Source organism: Amblyomma americanum, chromosome 1, assembly GCF_052857255.1.
Source record: "Amblyomma americanum isolate KBUSLIRL-KWMA chromosome 1, ASM5285725v1, whole genome shotgun sequence".
Classification (NCBI taxonomy): Eukaryota; Metazoa; Arthropoda; class Arachnida; order Ixodida; family Ixodidae; genus Amblyomma; species Amblyomma americanum.
The window spans coordinates 229,682,210-229,705,513 of NC_135497.1; the positions used below are offsets into that span (position 1 = coordinate 229,682,210).

Consider the following 23,304-nt stretch of genomic DNA (forward strand, 5'->3'; position numbering starts at 1 on the left):
AGTAGTTTGTTTTTTAAATCACAAATATTTAAATTATCTTCCCAACAAAGACTTGTATTTTGTATTTATTTTTACATTTTTTATGAATACCAAAGCGCTTTCAGTTACTTTTTCTAGCAATCCGTTCGTAGAAGCTGCGATCCTGTGATCCCCTGAAATGACCCGGATGCTCTAGCAGACGAAGGAGCAGACGACGCTGTTGACAGAATGCCACTTCGATTGATGCCCGATAAAATGGGTAAGTTGCGACAAAAACAGTGAAGAAATATACCGTATCTCAATCTGGCAAATATCGTGGTTATATTGAACGCGAGTGGCGCGATGGAGAGCAGCTGCGATGCATTAATTTGCGCGACACTGGCACGCTCACCGGAGACCATGAAACTTAACAGCTTAATCTGTGACCAGTTCAAGCGGATTGCTTTGATATCAACTGCGTTACGAAAATACGTCGATACTTGCGTCATAGTTTAGCTAATATGCAACAGCGGCTCGCACTCGCCGCATCCTGATCGCGTGTAATTTCATAAGCAAGAGCCCACTAGCGCATCGAAGCAGCCGTGTTTTGGAGTTCGTATCGTTCCGATAAATACGAGCTGTTTAGCACGCACTGGAATTGAAGTTCTCAGCCTGTGCGTGACGAACGGTGACGATGGCGTCGCGGACGATCTTAAGACCCGCCGCAACGCAGTCGATAACCCAAGCATATGAGAGTTAGAAATTGTTCACCAGTACTGCAAACGTACGTGGGCACAAAGTATCACTCAGTCGCAGGCCAGTCGCTCGCTGCTCAATTTTCCAGCCTTCCGAGTGCAAGTGGCAAGCTTTTGAGCCAATCAGTGAGTGAGCCGCAGTGAGCGAGCCGAGCTTTCTGCAACGACGCCGCCCGCGGGCGCGCAGGGCATTGAGCTAAGCGCTGCTCTCTATCTAGGACCCCTGGCTGCCCTAGTCGTCGCTAAGCCTAGCCGGTTTCACATCGATGCAGCAGCTGAGTGCACTTCGGAACTGGCTAGCGCTGAGGTGCTGCTCTCGTCATCGTTTTACTGTGAACCTCGCCTCATAGTAAAACAAAGATATGCTCGGTTTCCGCGACACCTTCAGGAGCGGAGCCAGCTGAGGCCAGGAGAGCCGCGATCGAGCAGCAGCGATTAAAGGCGCTATGGGAAGACACTTGTCTGTATTCCTGTTATCGCTTCTACCAACGACTCGATATTGGCCAACAATGCTCCATCCGACGGCTTAGGATGGACTTGAACAAACATTGCTGTCGCATTTTTCTGACGCTGGCGGCCGGCATCCAGGCTGGCTGCCGGCCCCGAGAAGAGCGCCTGTACGTTATCATGACGCTTATTTGTATGGCCGTGGTGCTCATCAAAACCGCCAGACATCCTCATGTTCGCTCAGATTGTCGTAGCACACAGTCACACTGGGACCAGAGGACTGAGAGCGGGGGCTCAGGAGCCAGACTATGCCAAAGCAGACGAAATTCTTGAAAGTACGCGATGGACGTCAGTCCCAAGACTTTATTCTCATTTCCACCGAGAATCAAACTAGAAGGAGGCCCGCAGGTCGCCCTTGAAGGTGTGAGCAATTGCGTTGTTGAGTTGCTGCCTGATCGCAAGCGCCTGCTGGTGGCATGCCCTTTGCGGATTGCAAGCCTGAATGGGCATTAAATATGCGTTCACAGTAGCGATTCCCGGAGTTCGCGCAAGATAATTAAGCCCATTGGTCACGGGGTGGGTGGGGGGTGGGGGGGGGGGGGGGAGTTCTGAACAAAAAGTACACCCTTTTGTAGAAGTAGCACTTGTGACACCATTTCACAGAACTCCTCACCCAATCCGTAGTGTCGCGGGGTATAACGCCACGTCACGTGACCAATATGCGGGTTCTTGTTCCGCCGGGAAATTCAAGCGAAGGCGTGAGGCAGCGCCCCATGCCCGCGACGTTTCTGGTCGTCCATGTTCAAATCGGTTCAAATTTGGCGGCCGCAGCGCTTAACCTTCGGCTGCATACGCTGTTCTCTATATTTAGCGACATTTTCGTGTCACTGTCATGAAATTTTCAGCGAAGGCAATGAACGACGTCGTAAAGTATTTTTATTGCTATTTTATGATAAGCAGCCCGTCCCTGCCGCTAAAAAAATTCTCCGCCAACATTGGATCAGTGTTGGACTTAAGAGCTACTGGAGCTTCAAATGTTTAGATCGGGTGCTCAGCAAACGCGGAGAAGACAAAATACAAACATCTGATCGAGGGCGTTTCGTTTCGGAAACATTTTTTTAGATAGATAGATAGATAGATAGATAGATAGATAGATAGATAGATAGATAGATAGATAGATAGATAGATAGATAGATAGGTAGGTAGGTAGGTAGATAGATAGGTAGGTAGGTAGGTAGGTAGGTAGGTAGGTAGGTAGGTAGGTAGGTAGGTAGGTAGGTAGGTAGGTAGGTAGGTAGGTAGGTAGGTAGGTAGGTAGGTAGATAGATAGATAGATAGATAGATAGATAGATAGATAGATAGATAGATAGATAGATAGATAGATAGATAGATAGATAGATAGATAGGTAGGTAGGTAGGTAGATAGGTAGGTAGGTAGGTAGGTAGGTAGGTAGGTAGGTAGGTAGGTAGGTAGGTAGGTAGGTAGGTAGGTAGGTAGGTAGGTAGGTAGGTAGGTAGGTAGATAGATAGATAGATAGATAGATAGATAGATAGATAGATGGATAGATAGATAGATAGATAGATAGATAGATAGATAGATAGATAGATAGATAGATAGATAGATAGATAGATAGATAGATAGATAGATAGATACTTGAGGCCTTGCCCTTTGTAACGGGCGGGCACCACTACGTTGGGCACCTGGACCAAAAACAAAAAAAACGAGATGAAAGCGCACAAGGAGAGAAAGAAACATTTGAACACAGGAGGTGGGGGTTCGCTCATCGACCTCGTTCACGTCCGACTCTGCTGTTTCGCGCGGTTAGGCACAGTGCTCCACCACAGAGTAAGTCGACGCTTGGTTCGCAACACCCCCTCGCTCTTGTCCTTGGAGCTGTCTCCTTCGTCGTCCACTGCAGGACCGTGAAACCCGAGCGCCTGTGGGAATGTGGTGCCCTCTGTCGGCATCGGATGGAGTCTCTGGCACGACATCACCAGGTGCTCGATGGTCTCCTCCGCGTCGCCACACGCTCGGCATAGTGCTGCCTGTGCTTCTGGTGTTGTATCGAAGCGACGGCGGTACACCAGCGTTCGCAGCGCTCCGGCACGGGCCTCAAACAGCAATGTGCTACCCAGGCCATTGTTAAAAATCTTTTCGGGTCCGATGCTGTTCTTGCACTCGCGGTGCACAGCCAGTGTCGGTTTTTCCGCGAGCGCCTGCAGCCATCGGTGATTCTTCTAAGATACAAGCAGCGCCATCTACTTCAAAGATTTTTTATTAATATTGCGATTTATAGCCACCTTCGCTATATCTGGTATGTCTCCTTATATATGAGTTAATAAATTGTATAGGCTCCCTGCGCTGCAGTTTGTCGCGCGCGAGTGGCGCCACCTGGTTAACAGCGGTGGCGAAAGGCGGACGCAGCCAACGCAGCTCTCTGGTTCAGTTTGCAGTGAGCGAGGGGAGCGGTGAGGTGTTTCGTCCGAAGGCGAAAACAAACTTGGATAATTATGGGTGCTCGACTGTGTTTACCAATGTCATAACAGCTATAAAACACTGCAGTCAAGGTACCTAATGCATTTTAACGCTTCCCTCGGACATCGTGCATGCTCGCTCATGCTCAGAGGGTCTGCTGGAAATTAGTGCACTGCGGAATTAAATAAACGAGTGTGAGCTGGGAAAGGGTTTACACTGACTGGGGTGTTTCGAACGTGCCATTATTGGTAGGAGTTGCTTTACATAGAGGGAAGGAATGCACTCAGTCAGTCACAGGAAATGGTCTACGGTGAAGTTCTTGGAGCTAGCATCTGAAGTTTAAGTCTTCGTTTGTTATGTTCACCTGCGGTTCAGCGTGTCAATTTTGTTTCTAATTTTTTTTCGTGAGTGTTTGTATACTGTGGGAGCGACGTCGTACTTCTGAGAGTGCTTATGTCGTTTTTCACATTGTTTCACCTAAACTTTTGTGTATTTATTTGCATCATTTTATTTCCTACAGGGGTTTAAAATTTTGTATCTTTATTCCATTTCTGAGATCTCAAGTCCTGTTCTGGACGAATAAAAAGAAAAATAGATAGTGGTTCAAATTTACCTATATATTTTCCTTGGATTTCACAACATCGCTAAACCCTTAATTTCTGGAATTAATATTTTGATTTTAATAGGGTTTTATCGTCACAATACAACTCAGATTATAAGGGGCGCCATAGCATATAGGTGGTTCCAGAGAATTTCAACCACTCGGGGTTCTTTAACGTGCACTGACATCGCGCAGTACGTGGGCCTCTAGAATTTTGCCTTCATCGAAATGCGACCGCCGCAACCAGGATCGAACCCGAGTCATTCGGGTCAGCAGCTGAGCACCATAACCACTGAGCCACCGCGGAGGCCCTTATAGAGTTAAGTATTTACCAAAAGAAAAATACGACCAAAATAATTCATGTAAATGGTGCCTTCATAAAATTGCTGAAATGAAAGTCTTCTAACTGTGGAAGATACTTAGCAAGAAACCCATCGTCTTTTTGTGTGCTTAGAGCTATTGTTCTCTGAGGGAATGCATAAAGTAAAGCAGGGTCAATCCTGCAGGATGTAGAGTATTATCATATGATATGTGTAGTAAGTTTGCGTTTTTCGCAATTCTAATTCGCATAGTGGATGTCACAGTGGATGTAAATTGCATAGCTGATTTCATTATCTGAGTCAATCAGAGACTTGTTCTCAATCTGTAAAGGTACTTAATTAATCTCAATAAGCTCAACTACGCTGCCGGATATTGCAGTGCCGTCGGGACTGCAAATTTCTAAAAAGTGGGCCATGGTTGCTCGGAATGGGTGATAAGCCCAACCTTAAAGCAATTGAAACTAAACGTAGCAGCGGTGGCGGCAAGGCTTTCAATGCGTTGAAATCAGCAGAGAAGCAGGCGTTGACTTAGAATGGCATCGCGGTCAGTGCGCGTCTGCTATGCGGCCGGCCTGAAGCGAACGCATCGGCCATGGAGGAAGGCGCAGGGATACCATGGAGGGGGTGCGCGCTCTCCCCTCGAGAGACCAGCCGTGACTGAGCGTCCGGTTAACGCGGCGAGTGCCACGAGGCGGCGCTGGCGATGTGGTCGCTGCTGGCGCCACCATACCAGCGCACGGAGCCCATAAACATGTGCATTACAACAAGCCAAATCGTTTGACCGCATCCGCAACCCTTTGCGACAAACGATTAGTCCATATGTCTGTCTGGAAGTCCCCGGAATGCATGGTTTGGGGGCGAAAAGGTGGTCGGTGCGGATCCCACACATATTTGGGCTTCATCTCAATATTTATTTTATCATCAGAACATGACAGGTCAAATGACACAACTTCGATCATTCGGCGTCAAACAGGCGGCCCTCAAATTTGATGCAAATGGGGTCCCCGGGGTTCCACTTCGATAGCCGCTATGCTGGCCTATGTAAAACGGATCAAAGGTATTTGTGACAACTGAGGCTCTACGCACCCGCTTTGTCTATGTGATATAGTGTGGTAACTGTCTTGGCCAATTTGACCTTCCCTGCAGACAGACGTGTCCCTGACAAACGTTAGTAAGAGCTGACGCTCTTAAAACTGAAACGGGGAAAAATGATATCGGGGTTGCTTTGAACATTTATACAGAGAACTGCGTGCATGTACATATGTGCTGCCTTTGTGATAGCCGGATGATTATGGCGAGAAATTTTCCCTGATTGACAATTAACGACTTTCTTTTCCGCGACGCGCGTATATGTTTCCTTGGCCTTTTCTGCGCATGTAGTAGTAGCGGTACATTATGTTACATGGCTTGAACACGTCACAGAAGCCAGGAGGACACTCTTTCAGTAGCGCCATTCTACTTGCGCACGCCGATTGGTGTGCAGGCGCTGTCGTGGCTTGCTACATGCCGCCACCGCAAGCACGTGCGGATACGCAGGCACCGTGTATTGCAGATTTCTGGGCTTTCAAAGCCGCATTACTCTTGAGCATGCAGTACTTTCGTCACACTGTTATGTGCAAACAGAAGGGAATTAATTGGGTGCACGAGCAGTGCCTCTCCCCTAAGCCAATTCTCGTTCGGTGAGAGAGCCAGGTCGCGGGAAGCGAGTTGAAAACTCGATTCGCCAATGTGAATTAGCGTTTCATTTCACTCGGTGCCTGTCACCAACAGACCAGAGCACCTCGCAGCCTCTTCGCGACTCGCCACAGTGAACGCGCTTTAAAGCACATTTGGTCAATTTGATCCTAGCGCTGCCACACGATGGCACGACGGTATTTCTATAAATTCTGCAGTACAACAATTACCCTCGCCAGGAATCTGGTACTACACATCCCACAATAGGTATCTATCGCGCGACACAATCCACGACAGGTATCTGTCGCGCGACACATCCCACGGCAGGTATCGGTCGCACGGCATATCCCACGAGAAGCTGTTGTGTCGCGCGACAGGCCGCACGGCAGGTACTTTTGTCGCGTGAAAAGAGGCGTGCTAGAAGTCTGTCGCGCGACTGAACCCACGACAGGCAACTTGCTGAGGCACGCAGTCTCTGTCGCGCGGCACGATTCCCAGTGTCGCACGACAGTACCTGCGACAGAAACCTGTCGCGTGACAAATGCTGCGACAGGGACCTTCTTCGCACGCAAAATACAGGAAAGGTGTCTGTCGTGCGGCAGAACCTACTACAAACACCTTTGTCGCGCGAAAGAGCCCACGACACGAACTTTGTCGCATGACACAAGGCACGACAAGAAAGCTTGTCTAGCGACACAAAATGGTGTCGCGCGACAGACGCGCCACAAAAAATTCTGCCGTGCGTTTTGATCGGGCTGCGTCGGTGACGCGGGGGTCCCAGGTTCGAGCCCCGGACCAGGACAAACTTTTCTTTAACTGTGAAGTTTCTGAGAAAATTGTACAGTTTTCTTTTGCAGCCGTTTGGCTGAGATTGGGTGAATGCCAATGAGGAATTACTCCCTTATGACAAATCTACTCCACCTTGGGGGATTCCCCTAGACATCTGACCAACAAAATGCGTGTTCAAAAGATCCCATTCGAAAGATTGAGCAGTAGCGTTAATCAGAATGTGCCGATCGAAGCATTAGTCGTTTAGTCAGTTGATTAATCTAAAAAAATTCAGAGTCCTAAATTATACCACTAGAACAGAAAAGCATGTATTGCAGATGCAACCGTACAGAAGGGATAAGCAACACAGGAACGGTGCGCGTAGGTGCCACCAAATCGAAAAGTGAAAACGGACAACTCTGCCGCACTGGATTACATACCGCCTCTGGTCCCGGCAGCGTTGCCAGTTGAGCCCGACTTGATCTCTCCACTGATCCTCTGATCGAAAAAACAACTTGATTGAGCAAAAATCCCAAGCTTCTTAATTTTAATTTGTTCATGTATTTAATAATATCAGCCAAGTTCCCCATACAATTTAAATGGCAGGCTGTATACGCAGTGATACATCACGATTTCTGTCTCTTTGGCAGGTTTTTCGGCTTAATTTTGCCCACTAACTGAAGGCACATATACCAGGTGCTTTAGGGAAGCTCGTCACTAATTAAAAAAAATTGGCAGTGGCTTAGCTCCGCTATGCCAGGATATACGTAGCGGGAGGTACGTTTCCCTGGCTGAGCTTGTTATTGTCACTCTATGTTCAGCAATGAGAGACATTGTGTATACACATCTTTTATTCATTTTGCTTGACAAAGACCAAAACTGCCCGATGATCTGTGAAGTTACATGCAGCGGTCTCAATCTTGTCTATACAGTATTTCGATTTGGTAGAGTCTCTTTGGTATACAAGGTCTATAGTATTTCTCCATTGTGTAGTCTGGACGTGTGGGCCCGAAGCTAAAAGTCCAACTTTTCTTTCATACACTGAGTAAGAGAGTCCTGTTTCGTGTTGAAATCACCCAAAATGACACACAACTGTGAAACCGTGCCGTAGGCTGGTATACACGTGGCAACCACATCAATCGTATGCTTGACAGATGTTCCCGGTGTCACGTAGACTCCTTGGATGATACTGCCGCTGTTAGGTCCGGACACCCTTCCACATTTTTCGGTGTGTCCGGAAGGACGGCCTCATCGTGGACTTGCTGTAGCCTCCCATCACCTATACAAATGCCATAGTGCTTGTATAGAGGCTATTCTCCGAGCACTTCCACACACGGAGCAAGCATTTCTCGCGACACGACGTTAGGCAAGTAGATTGTCTTGGCGATCATGCGCCTTTTAATGTTAACCACAATTGACTTGCCTTGTTCGATACATCGTGGCAACTGCCTCAACATTTCGTCCATGCCAACCGGAACATTTACCACAGGTCCCATAGCCGCCGCAGCCGCCGAAACCGAGCGCTCCCCTCTTCTTCTATAAGCCGTCGTCGTTCATTGTGTTCATTGGCGTAGACTGACTGACTGAAAAACTAATTTAAAAATATGTACAGGGAGCGAGTGGAGCGGTCCTTAATTAAGGGGCCGTTCCTTACAAATGCTAGGTGGGCTGGTCATTACAGGAGCCCATTGGCTGTAGCTGTTGCTGGGGCGCGCCCGACCAGGGCCTTTTGGCTCGCCATTTCAGAGCAGCCGAGCAGGGCCGCCTCGCAGTCATCCAGAGTAGGGTTTTGAATAGGTGGAATGTGCGGTATTGACTGGCATGGCCACATCATGAGGTAAATGTCCCAAGACTTTTCCCTACAGTGCGTGCACTCCCCTGCGCACGCAGGGTCGAAATGTTTGATGACTGCCGGCCACAGCAGTGTTTTAGTATAAAGGCTAAGGAGTAAGCGTTACTGCGGGAACGTGAGGCCCTTGCAGGGCTTAGGAAAGATTGCATGGCCGAATTGGTAATAATGGATGATTTCTTTGAAGGTAAAAGCCGGACTGGGGTGGGAGTCCGTATAGGGGGGGAGGCGAGGGCGATGCCTGGAGAGACAGCGCGCGGGCAGCGGCGTCGGCCGCTTCGTTGCCCTCGAGACCCGTGTGCGCGGGAGTCCGTACTATTGTGCGGGACACGGGAGCCCCGAGATAATTACTATGCTGAAGTGTTCGGTATGGCAAAAATATTGGAGGACGCTCAAAACTTCGTCTTTAAGAGTGGAACGCGACAGCGTGTTGCAGCACTGCCAGACAGTCCACGGAACGCCATCGCAAAGTTCGGCGCGACGCCTTGCCCGTTAGACAAATCGCTCTGCTACGTATGGTGAAACGGACGCGCTGAGCGGCAAACCACGTAGAAGCACCGCCAGGCGCCTTGTCGAAATGCGCGGGACTCAAGTTGCAGTCGTAGTTCGTCGGCACTTCGTTCTCGACAAACCCGATGCCACGAACGCCAGCATAGCTTCCGTGCCGAACGAACGGGCAGCAAGCCGCAAGCTTTGTGGTGAACGCGCTTTGGATGTGCGCTGCGTTGTGCGCTGCTCACCGCGTGATTCCTGCGTGTCCGCACGGCCCCACTGCGCCCGAACAAGAGATATGTCAGACGCGTCAATTCCTTTCCTTGAATTCAATTTTCATATCAATTTCCTTTCCTTGCGGCGCGGCTTGGGTATCTGCAGAGATATTTGAGCATCACTTCCTTTCCTTAAAACCTATTTTCAGTTTATTTTCCTTCCGGTGGGGCGCTGTCCGGCTTGTCCATCGAAATATGTGACAGGCGTCCCTTACCTTGCGCTACCGTCGCGCGCTATCAGTTGGGGCAGTGGCGTTCATTACGAGGAGGAGGAGGAGAGGATTTTTCGCTCACTGGGAGGAGGAGGGATTTTTCGCTCTCGGCCAACGCCGACGACACCGGCTTTTCTACAACACGAGCTCTTTAACGCTGTCGAGTTAACACCCAAAAAGTTGGCTGTGGTGTAGCTCTGGTTAACCCTAGTTGAATTGCGAAAGCTTCGTTTCCTCGGCGCGTCGTCTACGCAGCGTCTCATTCTGACGCTGTCCTCCGCACACACTAACATACTAACCAGGTCACACACTTTCTTGTCTCTTTGTAGTCCTTCACGATACTGCACATAGTCTCCAAATCAATAGCCGCGCGGTTTCTATCCACCGGCAACGTTGTCTGATAATCAGCGGGCGGATCAGCCATCTTCTGTTTCGCCGGCGATTCAAACGAGACGGAGAAACCACGTGGCGAGGAACGACTTCGATGCAATCAACTAACACAAACAACCAAATCCGTTTTCAGAACTGCGCAGAATGAGGTATGTGCGAGCAGACCAGCGCTATCGGCGCGTTGGCGAGATCCATTCGTGTTTCGGAGGGTGGCGCGGCGTAGAGCTATGGGCGCAGCCCATTTGTGTTCAAAGGGGTGGAAGGGCAGTGGGAGTGAGGCGCACGAGGCTGGCGATGCGGAGAATGCCGGAAAACAGGTTGCCCAGGGAGGCGACCGCGGCCAAATTTATTGAGGGCTGCCGAAAAGGAGACAGCCGCTGAGCGGCGGCGGAACTGTCCGGCCGTGGCCAAGGTCACGAGCGTTCTCTCTAGCGCGTGCTGGGAACACTTTGTCCTTTTCGGCATCACGCGCACTGCCAGCCGCGCGGTTCGCTACAGGGCTCCCCCCCCCCTCCCCTCTCACCCGATGGTCAGTCGGTATGAGAAGAGTCGTGCAGGCCTGCCGGGGTCCGAAGGCAAGGCTCAGGCGGGCGACTCTGGCTGTGGCGTTGAGGGCTAGCTTTCGGAGGGCGTCGACGGACGCGGAGGGGCAGGTGAAGATGGGTCAGCCAGGTCAGCCTGCGAAGTACACACAGTGCCGGTTGTTCAGGTGCAGCAGCTGATGGACGGCGCTTGAGGGATGGTGCAACAGAGGGAGCAAGGTGTGTTGCAGGTCGAGAGATTAGCGCAGCTGATGCCGGGCCGAGCTGCCCGGTACCCGGAGGGGCGGCTACGGCAGGCGCAGCGAGATTCCAGCCAGGGGAGTGGCTGTGGTGGACTGCATGGGGCTCGTGGGACACGCTCACAGCCAGCCTTGGAGCGATTGGCTTGAACGTGACGGGCGGCCGCACGAGTAGCGCCCTTGCCACTGGCGCCGAGCCGAGCACGTAGGAGGACGCCGGCGAGGTAGCGGCAATCGGAGGCGCCTGGAGTGGCGCAGTTGCCGGGATGCCACGGCCGCTGAGTGGGCCGTCAGCACCGGGAGAACGGAGACCGCCGGGAGGGCCGAGACGGCCAATATGAATGGGGGCGCTGGGTGGGCCGAGGCAGCCAGGAGGGCCGAGGACACCTGAGGACGACAGGCTGCGAGGAGAGCCCAGGTCGAAGGGAGGGCCAGGGGCGCCGGAAGCGCCGAGCCTCTCGAGAGGGCTGGGGGCGTAAGGAAAGCCGGGGCCGTCGGGATGATAAGGGGCGGCGGGAGGACAGGCACAGACACCGGTTCAGCGTCGTTGTTAGTTAAAATAAGGCGGGTAACTATCACCATGCTTTGTGCCGCTGTCACCGGTTTTTGTGCTAAATTTGCAGCCGCTGAGGCGCTCAGTTTCTTCGGACATGTAGATCGTGAGATTTGTTTTGTTTTGCTTTATTTCTGGACAAGTACACCGAAAAAGGCAGGTGCTCCTCCACACATACTAGCAGCGTCGGGCGTTCGTCATGCGGTCCATAGCGGAGATGATGCCGGTGACTGCCACATTCGCGTTTACAACGCGATCACAAAATGCCTTATGTTAATGACTACGAGTAACGAGATTTACTGTAAATTTTTCGTAGGGCATTTCATCCACATTTATTTTTCAGTTTGGCTTCCATTCTGCACAGTCCTTCCGAGTTTTAACACGAATACTGGATGTAAAAAAACCTGTATATAATGAAAAATTGGGGACTTCTCTTGATTTCGTTATATACCGTTTTTACTTAATAAGCAGAGACTGAAATTTTGGTGTCTCTGGTCCTGTGAGCCTCGGGCGATTTGCTGTACTAATAGGTAAGGAAGCAAAAACCCCTTTTGTGTGAAAAGGAAGCACTTTTGGCAGCACTGCATGTTGCAATAATGTAGAAGGTTTGACAGTTGCAATGACTGATAATGATTTTTCGTTGCATCCAGGTTTTCGTAACATGCAGTTTTCACGAGAAGACTTGAAAGGACAATGCAGAACGAAATAAAAAATAAATGTAGGTGAGATCACCTTGAAAATATTTGCAGCAAATCCCATTACTCGTAAGTCGTAAATGACGAGAAAAGTTATGCGATAGTGCTGATAGCGCAATTTCGGCTGTAGCCACCATCACCTCCGCCGTGGCTCGTGCAACACAGCTACGGGTGGGGTGGAGAGAGTGGGGGAGGCGGTGGCACCGTTGCTAAGCTAGAGGAGAGAGCGCATGCAGTCGCGCCACCACCAGCGGACCGGCCGCAGAGACATGCTTCTTCCCGCGTGTTCCCTCTCTCGGTGCGCCCACCGCTGTATATCCCCAGGAAACGAACTCTTTGCCTTGCGTCGCTGCCGCGCTCCGCTGTCCCCGCTCTTGACGCAGCTATCGGCGCCGGATTAATGCAAGCAACTACGCAGCGGCGAGAGATGTGCGCTGCTCGCGCTTTGTCTTTTTTTGCTATGTGCTGTTATTTTTTGCTGGTTTTGAGCATGAACTGCTGCAGTGCCATGTGGTATGACATTCCAAAAGTCAAAACAGCAGAGATCCGCACACGGCGCTGGAGCACGGCGCATTATGTCAACTATGGTCGCTCGTTGCCCCCCCCCCCCCCCCTCCCCAATTGAAAATGTTCCTCTCATGTCAGTTCATGCCTTATAGTCGTGAAACTTCTCTGCCAAATTTCGTAACGGAGCAGACGCTAACAAATAGTCGGCGTAGTTAGTTCGTTCTATCAAGGTAAACTGCCACAACACCTTCAGATTACATGGAGGTCTCAAATACACGTGCTTCACTGGGATGGCGCTGGGGAATTGCGAAACTTTGTAATATTGAGGAATTCGCGATATGGAGGTTCATTACATTCAGGCTTTATTGCATTGAAGGAGGAAAACTTGAATTTGTTTCCAGACCCAAATGAAAAGTTGAAAAAATGAAAATTAGATTTTTTGGAAAGGAAATGGCGCGGTATCTGTCTCACATATCGGGGGACATCTGAACTGGGCCATAAGGGAAGGAATAAAGAAGGGACTAAGAGAAGAAAGGAAAAAAGAGGTGCCGTAGTGGAGTGCTCACGAATAATTTCGACAACCTTGGGATCTGTAATGTGCACTGACTTCGCACAGCACATGGGCGCCTTAGCGTTTCGCCTCCATCGAAACGCGGCCGCCACGGTCGGGTTCGAACCCGGGTACTCCGGATCAGTAGCTGAGTGCCCTAACCACTGAGCCACCGCAGTGGGTCCAGACCCAAATTGAGGGGCGGATTTGTTGCATTTGGGCAGAATTCCTCTGCTAGAGCTACTCTTCAGGCATTACAAGGGAACGCAGAAGGGATGGTGCCGCTCACCTTGTAGCCCGAGCTGGCGTGTTTAGTTCGTTTTTCTAGCTGTCACGTTGCGTTTCACCAGCAATGCACCACTTCATGCCCCTTCGATAGTGACCTCTGATGTTACTCTGCCGGTGACATTAGCTAAGCTAGAATAATTAAAAAAATACAAATAGTACCTGCAGGGTTAATTTTCAAAGATATAAATCTTGCATTTTTGTGTCTTTTTTCACATATCATATTACTGTTCACCCTGATTTAAGATACAGTGCGGTCAGCCTTTTTTTTTCTATTTGCTAATTTTAGAACCTTTTTTAAGCTGAGCTGTTATAGTTGAATTTTGGTCCAGGATTTTAATTTCTTGCTTTACTGTGATCGCAGTTTACCCCTGGACTAACCTGCATCAAACACTGAAATTTTGCAGCAACTCCCATTGTTGTGGGCTGCAAGAGCTGAAATTTTGCTACGAAGCTCGCTTTTTTTTTATCTACTACAAGAAGCTTGTCAGTTCCACCACTGTATGCTTCAAAATGTATGGGAGGTATAGGCGTCCCTTTTGCTTAATGACCTGCTACAAGAAGAAATGTATGGCCATGCACTTGAGGAGAAGAACAGGTAGCTTTGACCATCTTTTCTCCTCTGCAGCAAGATAGCTTCCCTAATAGCAGGCAAGCTTCATAGTGACCTTGAAATGTCACTGTCTAGCCAACAGCCGTCGAGATCTTGATGCTTATGTTGGTCTTCTGTAAATGCCATAGTCACACAACTAGTCTCCACATGTGGATAGTAGCTGCATGCTCAATGTAACAGTAGACATTCAGTCTGAAACTCCATGTCATAGCACTAATGCGAATTACGACGGTAACATTGCCTTGAATCATGCTATGTCAGGGCTCTAAGTGGAGCCATTACAAGCGACTCCAGCTATATTGCCAACCTGTTGTGTATACATAGCTTCTGGCACAGACCTGTCATTAAGAAGCACTAAAGAGGAATACTAAGTCAGACAACTCTGATAGGTTAAGGTCACCTAATAACAAATGTCATTTTACCTTAAAAGAACAACACCTGTATAAGTAAAAAAAAGTGGGGAACACGTGGTGCCACCACTTGAAGATTCTTGCAACAGTGATAAGTGACCATTGATGAGCTTTCTGGAGGAACGCTGTTTTGCTGTCTCAATCGGCAGTCACCGTCTAAATACGAGAAAAACAGCGCAGTGAGCATAACCCACAGTGCGTAGAGTTCCGTAATTAAAGCAGCTCAAGACAGACAACAGGGAGAGTGATTAGTCGCAAACACGAGCGCTGAATCTTTCGCCTCTCATTCATGCAGTGCACTCGGGCTGCATGTAGCCGTTGTACGCAGCAAGTTCAGAACTGCAACCTCTCAACGGCATTCATACTGTGTCTGCTCGCTACACGGTCAGTGAAGCGGTTTCGTTCTGACTTCACCTGTCGAATCAACTACTTGGTGCAGGCTGCTGGTGTTAAGAAATTTACACAATGTTTCTTTATTTTAGCATGTGCTCGTCTGAAATCGTGCACGCAGTACGTAAATTGCCAGCTCGCAATGCAAGGTTTTCCACGAGAAAAACGTTCAACCAGATCATGTGTGATGCGTGCATTCCCTGCCGACTGCTACAGCCGGCAGGTTTGCAGACTACAGTTGGAGGGGAACATACTCTGCTTCGTTTCCACTTACAACCCACAGAGAGCAATTCACGAACATAGAAGTTGCAACAGCCATAGAAGTGTTAGTCAACAATTACAGTGCGTAGTTAGTCAACAAACATGCGGTAATCAACAGCACAGTGTGCCGTTTGATAAGAAATGCGCATGCAGTTTTTCACTCAGATGTGGTGTTGAATGAAATATAGAGTGCAGCTGCCGCTCACATTCTTTTGAAGATCTTTCGAAGCCTACATGCATATTTCATGACGGCACGCAATGCACCGAAGACCACACGCTCGCATTATCGTCGTCGATGTCTGTTTACATGCATGAGTGCAATGAGTAGTTTCTTTTGCACCCATGAAGCCTATTTCTACCTTACACGCGTGCTGCAATGAGACACAAATGCAGGTGATGTTGCGGGGAGCCCGCATTGAAATAGTGGACGGCAGAGACAGCCTGCAGTTGCACTTTTCTACCATGTTGACTACCATCTATTGACTTTCAGCTTTTTGGTTTCTGGCTGTGTTTCTGGTTTTTGGAAGTGGCACCTCCGATTGGTCAGATTGCAAAGACGTAATATAGATGACGTCGAAACAGTTCATTTTTCGCAGGCGCTTGCATGTGGAAGGGTTTTGGGACTTTAATTTGCAGTTTTTCTCAGCAATGCAACCACCTTTCCGCATAGCAGAAACGTTGGTAGTGTTTTCAAAGAATAATCTATCAGTCTTGCTTAGTTTGATATTTCTCTTTAGCATACATACTTTTAAAGACTGTATTAGTTGCGCATATTAATGTACAGGGCTCACCATATGATAGCGAACAACCAGTTAGCACAAAAAGACAAATTTTTGTCCTCTACAGTTGAAAATGGCTTTTGTATATTATAACCTAAGAGGAAAACAAGTTATAAAACAAGAAAAAGTGTGTCGCTTATAATTATGTAGTAATTGAATGCTTAAACTTTGTTCCTTTTCGTATTGAGTGACCCTGTTAACAATTTTTTATAAAGCCCAGAATTTGGGCATGTTTTGAAAATTTAAGAGCATGCTTATACTATCTATGTTAGCAAGTTGTCCATATTAATGAACGCTTTTGCCTAGAGTTGTGTTGCATATTGTGTCCCCATTTTTTGTCAATGATGTGTGCTTGCTTTTGTTGCAGCCTCGAGTGCGTCGGTGGCATCAAGTGCCTCGGATGAGTCGAATGCCTCTGACCTGTCCAGCACAACACGGCGCCCCTCAGCAGAAGGTGGAGGAGGGGACCCACTGGGTGCTCTTGGAGAATCCCCCGGGGATGTTTCACGACAGCAACAGCTCAGTGCGCAATGCCCCATCTGTGGGGATCGTATCTCGGGCTTCCACTACGGCGCCCTCTCCTGCGAGAGTTGCAAGTGTTTCTTCATGCGGACTGTGCAGATCAAGAGGCACTATGTCTGCCCTCGAGGGGCAACTTGCCCAGTTGTCATGGCCACGCGAAAAATGTGCCCTGCCTGCCGTTTTGACAAATGCCTCAGGGCAGGCATGAAGCAGGAAGGTATCTGCCATTCCTTTTCTTCTCTCTTTCACTTTCCTTAAGGCACGTGCTTCTTGATACAGTAAATCCTGGATGTGTGTACATGTAGCAAATTCTTCAATATTACGAAGCTTTTCAATTCCTCAATGCTGCCCCATAGAAGTGTGTGTAGTTAAACCTGGTGTGTGTGTGTGTGTGTGTGTGTGTGTGTGTGTGTGTGTGTGTGTGTGTGTGTGTGTGTGTGTGTGTGTGTGTGTGTGTGTGTGTGTGTGTGTGTGTGTGTAAAAAAATTGAAAAAAAAAGTCCGAGATTTTTCATTGCATGCAGCTTTCGTTACATGCAGTTTTCGCAAAAAAGAGGCGGAAGGACACTGCAGAACGGAAACCAAAATAAGAAATAAATGTCGGTGAAATCACCTTGAACATGTGTACAGAAAATAGCGTTACCCGATGTCATAAATGTTTCCGCGATCGTTCTAACCGATCGCAGCACCAGCCACCGCTACCTCCGGCACGGCTTGTGCAGCAGCGCTACGAGTGGGCTGAGGAGGGTGGGGGAGGCGGAGCCGTCGCGGCTGTGATGCAGAACTTGCGCGGCCGCAATCGGCGCCGGAATCACGCGAGCAACCGTGCGGCGCCGATGGCCGCACACTGCTGGTGTCGCTTCCTTTCTGGCTACGCCCTATTATTTTCGCTGCTTTTGAGCATGAACGGCTGTAATGCCACATGGTATGATGTTCCAAAAGAGAAAGCACCGGAGATGGGCCAACGGCGCTGGAGCACGCCGCGATGTATCAACCACGGTCACTCGTTTGCAATCGTCGTTCCTCTCATGTCAGTTCGTGCTTATTGTTACGAAACTCTTGTGTGGTTCTGCCAAATTTAGAGCAACTCAGCACTAGCTAACCATGTAGATGGCGTTGCCATTTCGTTATATCAAGTTCAACACAACGCAACATCTTCTTTACATGGAGGTCTCAAATACACGCGCTTCAATGGGGACAGCGTTGAAGAATCGAGAAACTTCGTAATATCGAGAAATTCACTGTATAAACGTTCATTACATCCATAACTGTATTTGAGAACTCCATGTAACAAAGGTGTTTCGGCAGTTGACATTGCTATAACGAACTCTCTACGCCGACTTTCTGTTGTACCCCTGTCACGTGGGCGCTTCGGATCGCCATCGGTCTCGATCACGGTTGACGTTTGAAGCGCAATCGAGATGGGCAGCTGCTACACGTATCCAATTGATTCCGATCAACTTGTTATAAAGCTACATACGAGCTGGCGCTGCGCGTACTATCATCGCCATTGGTTGGTAATAACTTAAAAATAAGAAACTTTATTGTGAAAATTTCAATTATGAGCAGAAAAAGCAGCTTAATTACTTTCTGCTGCTACCATGGTTACACATTGCACTGATGGCCTGACGCTCTGCGATAGTTGGCTGTAACAGCCTCATCGGCATCCAGTCGCCGACTCGTTCCCCGATCGATCTTGTGCCATCCGTGCTACACGTACTCGTTTCTCGTGCCTTATTTCTTCGATCATTGTGTGTCATATTGTTTCGCCAGAAGCGATGAGTGAGGGCTGCGTTCCAACATCTGTTGCTTATAAAATATTTTTATCTTATAAGAAACATAACTTGTAAAAACAATTCGCAGCATTCACAAAGTTTTCTTGACAAACGCGACAAAGCGGCAGACATTACGTGCTGGAACTCCAGCCATTCCTGCGTCGCTCTTTTGTGTCTACAAGCGCATAGAATAAATTGCGCAGCCCGATTCACGTTTTTTTGCCACTGACGAAACGGGCATGCCGGATATGCTGTGTGAAGAGAATGAACGCCGCTTGGCAAATCAAGGCACATAAATAAAAAACCTTCCTGTTTTAAAATTTTGCGCTTTTTTTTTGCTATGACAAATATTTCAGTACTCTTTAGTTTTAGCTAGAATATTTTGTTTAAACTGGCGTATAGCCTGGGAATGACCCTCGCAGCGACACCTCGATCATGCTCCATGCAGTTGAGTAGGATCGCAGTCGATCGCGTTTGAATTTGCCATGTAGCAACGCCGGATCTGCATCGAGATCAATTCCGATCAACTTGATTGCCATCGAAAGTGCCCGTGTGACAGCAGTATTAGCTAGACTCGTAGACAACTTTTTATGGCTAATCAGGAAAGGGAAGGAGGCGGTCCTTTATCTCTGTGCTGTGGGGAAAGTGTTTTCAACCAGGGGTGCGGGGCGGGGGGGGGGGTGAAGGGGGGAAGTTGGAGAGAGTGTGCAGGGTTACTTGTGCTGAGGAGCCAACTCCCCATGGCACGAGGAGAGAGGATTGTCTCCTTCTCTTTCCCGCTTAGCCTCTGCTTCGTAGCGGTAAAAAGTTGTCTGCTAGTATAATGCTGAATTAGTTGAAAATTTGTAGAACCACACCAAAGTTTTAGGGCCATGAAACACGAACTGACATGAGAGGAACGTCTACGATCGCAATGAGCGACTGCAATTGTCGGAACATGCCATGTCTCGCATGATTCTACTGCCGGTAGTTCTAGCTCTCCCGTGTTGGGAGCGGGTATGGCGGAGAGTACTGACGACATAAGGCAAAGAGTCGGTTTCCTAGGGCAACGATGGCGGGCAGATTGAGGGTGGGAACATGTGGGAAGAAGCAGGTGCCTCCGCAGCCAGTCTAGTGTTGGTGGCGAGACCGTGCGCACCCTTCCCAGTCATGGTGCTTCACTCCCCGACCTCCCCACTCGTAGCGGCGTTGTGCATGCCGCAGCGGACGTGGTTGTGGCTGCTGCCAGCCGCGCTATTAGTGCGATTTCAAAGTGTTTCTCTGCGTTTTATTTCGAGTAAGGGGGATCACTGTAGACATTCTCAAGGTGGCTTCACTTATATTTGTTTCTTCGACCTCCGTTCCGCATTGTCGTTTTGAGCCTTCACGTGAAAGCTGCATGTAGCGAAAAGTATGGCTTTTTCAATTTAGCTATATCCAGGTGTAAGTGTACTTGGTTTTCATTGACATAGTACACTGCTTTGATGATCTGCTGTGATGGAGAGTAGTCCATGGTATAGGGAGTGTGGGCAGGTGGTTCTCTATAATCACAAAGTGAACAAGGGAGAGAAAGCCTGAGGGTGCGTGCCCAGACATCTGGCCCAGACGAAGACAAGTCGACTTGTCAAAACATTGGCAAGCACCCCGTGGCTTGTCCACTATATGTTGGACAGTAGGTAGTTAAAAGTGTGTCAGCAACCATTATATGAGATTTCACTACGTGTGCAGTTTTTATGACTGTGTTTGATAATGATGTTCTGGTGAGAGGCTGCTAGGAAGACCACTTAGCCATGCATATGGCTTTGTGGTCTTGTGCACAGAATTGGCTAAGAAGTATTGCTTTTCATGCCTAACATCACTACAAAGGGTAGACGTTAATTTTTATGCTGCTTTCATATAGATTGCACTTAGCTGACTATGATTCTTTTCTGATATGTCAGTAATTGTGCTATTTCACACCCTTCAAGAATATCTCTTTCTTTCCCTCTTTTTTTTTAGATTTTGTGTGTTTACTTTTTTTCATTTACTGTAAAGCCGTGTTAATATGGACCGCAAGGGAGTGGAAAGAACATACATGCAAATTATCCGAATGTCTAATTACCGAATGCCCTCCCCCCCGACTGCCAAATTTGTTTGCACGAAAGTAAAAATTATTTGGTGGAGAACGTGGGTGATGGTCATCTCTGTTTAAGACAAAAGCTGCGTGACTACAAAAAATATTTACCCTTCTGTCAAATCCTTTAATTTGTGCATGCTATCGGGAGTGTCTAAACCAAAACTGCTTTATAATTGTTATGGCATCCGCGAATTCTTTCGGTGTGCAGCGTGGTAGCACTGGAGCTTCTTCGCATGTGGTGTTGCACATGAGGAGGCTTCACCGCACAAACTGCTAACAGCACATGACAAGCGCGGACTTTCAGTCCGCTGAAAGGACGGAAACGCCACGAGAATGGAAGCGAGGGATGCACTGGCGCCAGTGTGGCACGATGGCTTTGAAAAACAAAAAGGATCAGTCACACTGCAGGTATCCTAAATGGTGGTCCCGGCTGGCTGGCTTATGTGCCCGACCAATAACAGCTGTCACCACAAGCTGGCTGCAGAGTTCCGAAAGCTTCGAAATGCCGCCGAACTCGCTCGGCTCATCAACGGGGGGAAGGGGGGGGGGGGGGGGGGGGGGCTGGAGGTCGTCAATATGCCTGGCGCTGCACACGTCAGAAAGGCGCAGACAACAATATAATGTGCAGTTCAGGCCCCAGGACGCATATTTGGACGATCGCTTGTCAAGCAGATCATTCCTAATTACGGAGAGATTTTTACAATATCGCTTGGTCTGCATGAGACCCCGACTCACCCCTTCGGGAGCCTCATGCAAAACTCTGCAAGTGGGCTTTCCCGCGTATTATAATTAACAAATTAACAAAACGAGATGGAAGAGCTAACGTTAGGAAAATGTTAAGGCAACAAGACGATTGCAATGTGTGTGGGAAGTAAGTATATAAAACATTATGGAAGGATCAAAGGAAAAACCAAACGCTTTCTCGTGATTTTTAAAAGTGGAAGAGTCAGCCATCTTGTTCTCTTCAGGCGTAATACGTGGGAAAGCCCACTTGCAGAATTTCTCGTGATGTCGAAGCATAGCAGCGTCCAAGTGCAGCCGCTCCACGTGATAAACTCTGAGAAGAAAGCGAGGAGGATGCCTTTGATGTTTTCATAGCACTTTGAACTCGGTCTTCGTATAATTTGCCCCGATATTATGGTTTTGCCACACTCAAATTTTTTGAAGTCTGCGCGGTATTCGATCCCTGGGAATATTAAAAAATGGTCAAATGGCAGTTTCCGAATTGAGATTATGAACCAATTGATATCAAACATATTCAATTTCAATTCGAATATTCGCATACCCAAAAAAGTATGTCAGAAGTACCGTTAGGAGAAGAGCTACGTTCATATATCAAGGTTTGACTTACATTGGTATTCAGAAATGGCTATACTTGCAGCCAAATTTTTTCGCCGTTCATCATTGGCTTAAATGGCATTCTGCTGCTGATACTGCCTGGATAAGCCAGTAAGCATACTAGAAGATTAGAGTGTAATAGAATCCAGTAGTAATAATTGTTGCAGGTTGCCAGCCTTGCAACCTAATGGTAACCGGTATCTGGTCAGCATGCTGAGTTGTTTTCTTCTTCTACGCAGCTGTTCGTCAGCATGGGACTCGAGGTAGACGGAGAACATACCAGTGCTCTTACTCCGAGCCGTCACAGCTCCTTGGTGGTGATGCACGGCTTGCCTCAGACTCCGGTGGCCTGCCTGCGGAGCCAATACCGCTGCTGCAGAAAGGTCTCTCATTGGATTGGAATTTAATTTGTCATGACATCTTGTGTGCTAATTGTAGCCGAATTGGAACGGATAATTTTTTGTTTTTATAAGTAAGCATGAATAGAATTGGCTGTTTGGTTCTGATGTGACGTTTGCAGCACATAGTCTTGCCTGAAAACTTTTTTTATATGAGCATTTACAGTTGTGCGTGGTGATGCAACTGGTATGCATATTTAACAGGAGGCCATAGAGTTCAGTGTGTGCTTGCTTCCTCTCTGTACTAGTAGAAATAGCCACTCTCATAAAATGGGTACACCGAGAAAAATTTATCCGTCATCCTGTTGACGTCTGGCAAAACTGAGACATGGGTACAACAATTTCAGGCACAAATAGAGTGTTACAAGTGCTGAATTGTGCTCGCATTCCTGCTTTTGAAGCAAGAGGCGCTTATGCACCTATCCCGCTGGCAATCTGAGTGGTCATTGAATTTTTCATGGGTCATTCATACCCATTGCTGCCATACAATGATTTTCAGTGGCTATCGAAAAATCTGCATGTGGCCCTAGAAATGGAGCTGGGCAGAGCATGCTAAGCAACTTATATTAAAGGGATTCTTAATGGGGCTGTCAATAAATTTTCGGTATGCCCGGGATGACGCCACTCCACAAATATCCTCCAGCAAGAATATTTTAAAGCAATAGCTTCAAGGCTCCCGTTCAGCGGCGTTGTGTTAAAAAACCCTCTTCATGCGTGGATGTCTGGAATTAAAAAAAAATGTAAAAGGGGACCTGCAAGTGAATTAAAGGTCTGTGCATGTATCAAACGGTTTCACTTTATAAAGTAATTGGTTTTACACAAAAGTTATTATAAATTTCAGTCGGGATTCTAACCCACGACTCTTGGCTCACCAAGGCACACTACCGACTAGGCCACTCAGGCATACTTGTGCAGCATAGTTACAAGCGGGGTTTTATATGTATGTGGTGTGGTCTTTCTTGTAACGTGGTATCTTTCGAGCGTATGCTAATGAGTATATGTGTAATTTAAGAAGTTGTAATTAGAGAAATAAAAATTTAGTGAATAGCAAATTGCACATTGACATTTTATATGTTATGTCCTTTGCTTTGCATAGTGGCACTGGGTATGTGGCGGCCACTGGAAAACCCCACGAT

General features: G+C 48.1%; 1 protein-coding gene across 1 annotated transcript in view; it reads left to right on the forward strand.

Annotated features, from left to right (window-relative positions):
- Window positions 1-10,756: 10,756 nt before the first annotated feature.
- LOC144116020 (nuclear hormone receptor FTZ-F1 beta-like) overlaps window positions 10,757-23,304 on the forward strand; it is a 35,535-nt gene continuing 22,987 nt past the window's right edge. Inside the window, exons 1-3 of the mRNA XM_077650683.1 lie at window positions 10,757-10,889; window positions 16,409-16,780; window positions 22,010-22,153. Of these exons, the coding sequence (XP_077506809.1) occupies window positions 10,757-10,889; window positions 16,409-16,780; window positions 22,010-22,153 (649 nt within the window). The remainder of the gene's footprint in view (window positions 10,890-16,408; window positions 16,781-22,009; window positions 22,154-23,304) is intronic.